The 6000-nt window shown below is 43.6% G+C and overlaps 1 protein-coding gene across 9 annotated transcripts in view; it reads right to left on the bottom strand.

Moving 5' to 3' along the window:
* Nucleotides 1–924: 924 nt before the first annotated feature.
* PDE1C (phosphodiesterase 1C) overlaps nucleotides 925–6000 on the bottom strand; it is a 493351-nt gene continuing 488275 nt past the window's right edge. For 7 of the 9 annotated variants that reach the window (XM_082691797.1, XM_082691804.1, XM_082691807.1 and 4 more), the window contains one exon: nucleotides 925–3516. In XM_082691797.1, the coding sequence (XP_082547923.1) occupies nucleotides 3347–3516 (170 nt within the window). In that variant the 3' untranslated portion in view covers nucleotides 925–3346. Of the gene's footprint in view, nucleotides 3517–4401; nucleotides 5251–6000 lie in introns of those variants that run through there. The other 2 variants (XM_082691809.1, XM_082691805.1) reach the window with 2 other exon arrangements.

Below are 6000 nucleotides of genomic sequence, written 5' to 3'. Positions count from 1 at the left end.
AACAGATGAAGGACAGAACTGTATGAGTAAGGTGCCAGGGGTGGTCAAGGGTGCAGAGATGTGGAACACGAGAGTGAGAAGGAGCCATAACAGATAAAAGATGGAAGCCCATGAACTCCAAGGGTGCGGGGAAACACAGGCAAAGGCAGAGCTGAGGGCCGGGATGTCCGATTTCCAACCCAATGCTGAAATGCACATTAAAGACTGAAGTGCAGCGTGAGGCAGAAATCGGTACCTGGGAGAACAGCCAGGTGGCTATTGTTAATCAAATTATTGGATAAATTATTAACTTCTTTTTAACGAAGATACAGAATCTAACCAATGTACCTGAGGCCACAGAACTAGTAAGGGACTTGGCTCGCAAACTCAAAAGCCTGACTTCTTTTTACTACACTCTACTCTTTCTCCAAGACATAGTAGTGGCTGTTTATTGATGCCCTCACCGTATTCTCAGCCTTGCACTGTGCCAAGCCAGGGGCTATTACTGCTCGCAGTTTATGGCCGAGGAAACTGAAGTTCAGAGGAATTCCAAAATTGCTGGAGCTCCCAGAGCAAACAAAAGGGGGCCAAGATTTAATGGTAGGTTTTTCTAGCCTCAGAATATCAGTTCTTTCCAACTACATAGCTTCGCCTGGAATGACAGAAACTGAGTTAATCACACAGGTGTTTACCTACAGACTAGCTGGTATTATGGGTAACTCCTACTAACAAAGTAATCGATTTGGGTTTGCGGTATAGGGACAAGGTGGTTTTAAAAACACCTACCACCTATACAATCAAGAAGCCGACTGAGAAGCTTGTTGTGTCATTCATCCTGATGAGATATTCAGGACTGAATCATGCCAGGCATAGAGAAAATCTAACTCTTTCCAAATGAATCCCAGAATCCTGGAGAAGAAAAAGGCGACTCATACAAGAAAGTCTTTTAAAAGCATCTTTTTATTTGCTATAAGAATATAATCTGGCATGTCTATACAATCCATCATGCAAAAAACATGGTAGGCATTTTACAAGCAGAGCAGAATCCCAATAGCTATACATTTGTTCCATCAACATATTAGCCAAAGCTGAAAAACAGCATCTGGGAATAAACACATACAGAACGAGCCAACCTTCGTCCCTAGGATCATGGCTTCTAATGTCAAGAAGCACAGTGGAGAAAGCACAGTCATCTTGATGTCTCAATGCCTAAGACTGAAAGAAATGGGGGAGATTTGAGGAACATCACTGATGATGCACTGGGTCGCCAGGAGGCCGCTACCCGTGGGCAGTTTCCCTGTGTGCCTACATGGCTCTGTGAAGCAAGAAGGCATCTGGAGACAAACAGGGAGGAATTACCTGCAGAGCTAAACTACTTCAGGAGGAAGAGCCCACAGAAGGATCCTTTAGCTCCGGCACCGGGCCGGGAGTTAAGAATTGCAATTGCTTTCCTAACCAAAAGTCACAGTGATTTTTCTTTTGGTAGAGTAGTTAAATTTCCCTGAAATTCCATCATCAAGCATGTTGTAAGTAAATTGTTCAGTAGCATGGTGGGCCCTAAACTCTGGAGCTGGCTCAGCTTGCATAACTGAGGTTTGGGGAAGGGAGCTGGGGCAAGAGGGGGAGGAGAGCACACGAAACCCTTTAGAATCAGACCGCAGATGCTGGGACTGTCCGTGCACAGCTCTTTCTTTGCAGGGGTGCCTGAGAGTCCTTTCTGGACGTGGAAGGCTCCTCGTCACACCGGTTGTGCTCCGGTCACTCACTGAGTTTAGCGATAATAATCCAAACCTATGTTATCCTCAGTCTTCCCCACAAAAGGTCGTGGGTATAAGCCCACTTTCTAGTTAAGCAAACTTGGGCTTTTAAAGATTATGCCATTAGACTGAGGAAATGCAGCTAGTTATAGACAGGACAGGACTGGCGATCAGGCCCGCTGGACAGTAAACCTAAAGTTTTCCACCGCACCAGAGCATTTCTGAAGGGATCAAAAACTATTTCTGGCCTTGGATGTTTCCTTACCATTTTGTGTGATTTTAGTCCCAAAGTCAAAAGTCCAGGAGAGATTCTGAAGAGCTAAAAATGCCACAGTGAAGAGAGGTGAGTTATCGACTTCCGTTCCAGCAAGACCTGTGAGAGCAACTGAGATCCCCAAGGGCCACAGCTATAGGGTCTGCTGGGAAACTGATCTGGAATTTAACTTAGAGGTATCTCCAACTTGTCCAATTAATGGACAAAAATCTGCAAGGAAGGGATTCAAATTAGGTTCAGGAATTTCCACCCTCCTGCCCCAGGCCCCCAAGACCAAAGGGACATCTCCTGGGGCAGATCTCAAACCTGGAGTCTCTGAGGTATGGGCATCCCATTGATTTCTAGCATCGTCAACTGTAAGTGAAAGTAACAAATTAGAAGAAGTAGAGCCAAAATGTGTCTTCTGCAAACTCTCACGACTCTAAAGGTACAAAATGAGGCCACCGGGCAAGAAGCATCCAATGACAACCAAAGCAGGGGTCTTTATTTTTGACTTGTATCTGTTTTGTGGAGCCTCAGTTCAGAATTCTCCGTGAACTCAACTGTTCATCAGTCTTCTTATCCCTCTGTGATTGTCACATTCAGAAACAGAACTTTTAATTTTAATGGGTTTACTTTGAAAGTTACACGTTTGCCTGAATTTCAAATATTGTCATAGTCACCGTATTTAAGGAATGTACTTCTAAAAACATCTTTTCCTATTGTGTTTAAAATTGGAAAAGCTGTTTTTAAAAGTGCATTTTTTAAAGATTTTATTTATTTATTTGACAGAGAGAGCTCACAAGTAGACAGAGAGGCAGGCAGAAGGAGGGGGGGCAGGCTCCCCGCCGAGCAGAGAGCCCCATGTGGGGCTCGATCCCAGGACCCTGGGATCATGACCTGAGCCGAAGGCAGAGGCTTTAACTGAAGGAGTCACCCAGGCACCCCAAAAGTGCATTTCTTAAATACGATGATTATTTTAACAATATTCTTACCGGGGCAAGTCAACTTCTAGGGATAAAAGAAGTGTCAGTGGGAGGAATTTTCTAAAGAGGATACATCATTTTAACTGGGGTCTGATTTAGATTTTGAAAGACCCATACAAATAAAAGCCGTATGAGACTACCCTCTTACTGCTGGAGTCTGTGTTGACTCCCAGATCCAGTGATGGATGGGTCCATAAAAAAAGACAAAGGGGAGAGTCACACATGGCCTTCACTTTGCCTCGCTGGAGTTGACTACAAAAGCACCAGCCCCCAAAGCCTCCAAGGATCTTGGAAGCATATCCCACTCTGGCTGGTGAGAGCCAACAGGCAGAGGAGTGGGCCTCTCCTTTACTCCCTCTCTTCCCCGTGACCTACTTTCTGTTCCAGTTATGGGAGATATTCTGAATCTTTTTCATTTTGATCCTCTGATCCAGCATCTTGTACCTCGCAGGATGATCATCGGTTTTCTTTGGGACTGAAGGTGCGTAGGAGCTAGATGCGTAAGCAGGGCGTTTAAAATGGCGCAGAGGAGCCTTGATGACTGGCGGCCATGCAAAGGAAGACAGACAACCATTAGCCTTACTAATGACATGGCACCACCTAAACACCATGGGCCACTGGCTCTCCCCAGACCTGTTTCCTTTCAAAGCAGGAAACAGACAAGTGGGACCCTCACTGGGGCTCTCACTACAGAAAGATGAATAAACACATTCTCACCTCGGTCATTCACTTAAAATAAAGACAGACAAATTCCTAGAGAGAGACAACGAGGATCCTGGAAGAGGAATGTTTTCTGATCATGAGTGGATGGAGGGAAGGAAGTGAGAAGGAACGGTGGGATCACTTTTGGGACTAGCAAAGCAAACAGGCGAGCAGAGCCATAGGACGGACCAGCATTTAGCACCAGATGTGAGCTTTTAGGGCTGCAAAGTGGCACAGGATCCAGAAGTGATTTAAAAAAAAAAAAAAAAAAAAAAAGACAGCACTGAGAAGTATTTGCCAAACACATATGTAAAAGTCTTGTCTCCAAAATATTTTTTAAAACTCTTAAAATTCAGTAAAGAGAAATCAACAACCCAGTTTACAAAGGAGCAAACGATCTGAACCAACTCCTCGCTGAGGAAGAGATGCACACAGCCAGAAAGCCATGGCTGCAGATTAAAACCGCAATGATATACACAACGCACCTATCGGGATGGATAAAATCCAAACCAGAGTGGGTGACACCCGTCAGTGGGGACGACAAGGAGCGACACCACCCCCATCCTCGCTGGAAGGATGTCAAGTATTACAGTCACTTTGGAAGACACTTTGACAGTCTCTTCTTAGGAAGCCGGTCATGGTTTTACCACATGATCCAACAGTTATGCTGCTAGGTATTTACCCAGCTGATTCGAAAACTGATGTCCACATAAAAACCGGTACATGAGTTTTATAGAAGTTTATTCCTAATTGCCCAAAACCGTAAGCCAGGAATTCCTTCAATAGTTAATTGCATAAACACATTGTAGAACATCTATACAATGGGATATTATTCAGTGATAAAAAGAAACAAGCAGTCAGGCCACATAAAGACATAAAGTGTTAACTGATCCCTCTTCCCGGTGCCCCTTGTGCTCTGCCCCCACCACTGGCACCACCTCTTCCCCTTCTTGGTCCTCCTGGAGAGCATTGTCAGTGAGACAGTGTTAGAATGAATAAAGGGAAAACCAGGTTAAATGATCATTGCAAACTGATGAGGGAGAGTAATTAGATAAAAGGTTTGAAGGACAGAGCTGGTGCTGAGTCATTTCCTCAAACACTTGTTCAAGGTGAAGTGATTCTAACAACACAGGGTGGGCAAAGAAAGGTAATACACAGGTGGGTCAGCTTGAAGGCTCAGACTGGGGGACAGATCCATGACACAAAATGTTACCCTTGTGAAAACCAGTTCCACAACTCTCTTCCAATATGGTCAAGCAAAAGGTCAGAAACAACTTAAATGTACAATCATAGGGGTTGGTTAAGTTCTGGTACCTTCTTAAAATACACTACTCCCATACTACAGATGTTTGTTAATAAAAATAGATGTTCGTGTAATCCTGTTAAATCAAAAAGGCAATAAATATAATCTAATCTCATTACAGCATGTATCAATATGCGCATAAGAAAATCCAGAAGATCATACAGTTACATCATAGCAGTGGTTATCTCTGAGGAGTTTAAACATGGTTTTTGGTTGGTTGTTTCCATTTTCTAATTTCTCTATGTGGATCAGGTTTTGCTGATGCGACTTCTGAAAAAGAAACATACTGCTAAAAATTTCTTCCATTGAATCATACGTCAGAGCTATTCTGCAAGATCGTATGTAACAAAAAGCCAGCAAACCTGAGGTCACTTGGAGATTTAGTACAAGATGTCTCAGAGAGCTCAGAGCTGACTAGACTTTTCCCCGTCTGTAGACTAATGGTCATTCGTTGACTTCGTAGAGCACTTATGTGTTGCTGACAGAACAGTGAAGAAAACAGACCAAAATCCCTGCCGTCCTGGGACTTCCATTCTAGTGACCCCCCACTGAGACTTGTCACTTCGCTTACAGAAGAAAAAAGTGTTCAGGTCTAATAAGGGACACTATTACTACCGTTACACCCACACCAACTTTGCCTTCTCAGTTAGGCTAACTTGTAGTAAAGACTAGCAGCAAATGTTCTGGTAGTGACATAATATGCACGCAGAAGAAAAGAAAAGAGAGGTGTTTTGTTTTGTTTTTTTACAGATCTCAGAGCACTTAATTCTGAGTTTTACAGTAAACAGCACAAAACACTCTAGGAACAAGTACAAAAACAGCCCTGTTACCCTGGGTAATGGGGTAGAAACAAGAGAGACTTCAGATTAAAAGCTGCTTGTTGCAAACGTCTGGGCTAGCTGATTTACTGCTCTTCAAGTCACAGTCCCTCTCCATATTTATTCTATTTTAGCTACTCAGCATGAACCCAGCCAAAGCATTATTGAATTTCCCACTTCTCAGCATGAAGGAGCAGTTACC

The sequence above is a fragment of the Mustela nivalis genome (genome assembly GCF_964662115.1).
Source record: "Mustela nivalis genome assembly, chromosome: 12".
Taxonomy (NCBI): domain Eukaryota; kingdom Metazoa; phylum Chordata; class Mammalia; order Carnivora; family Mustelidae; genus Mustela; species Mustela nivalis.
The sequence above is the reverse complement of the archived record's forward strand: the minus strand, read 5'-3'. Positions and strand labels throughout refer to the sequence as shown.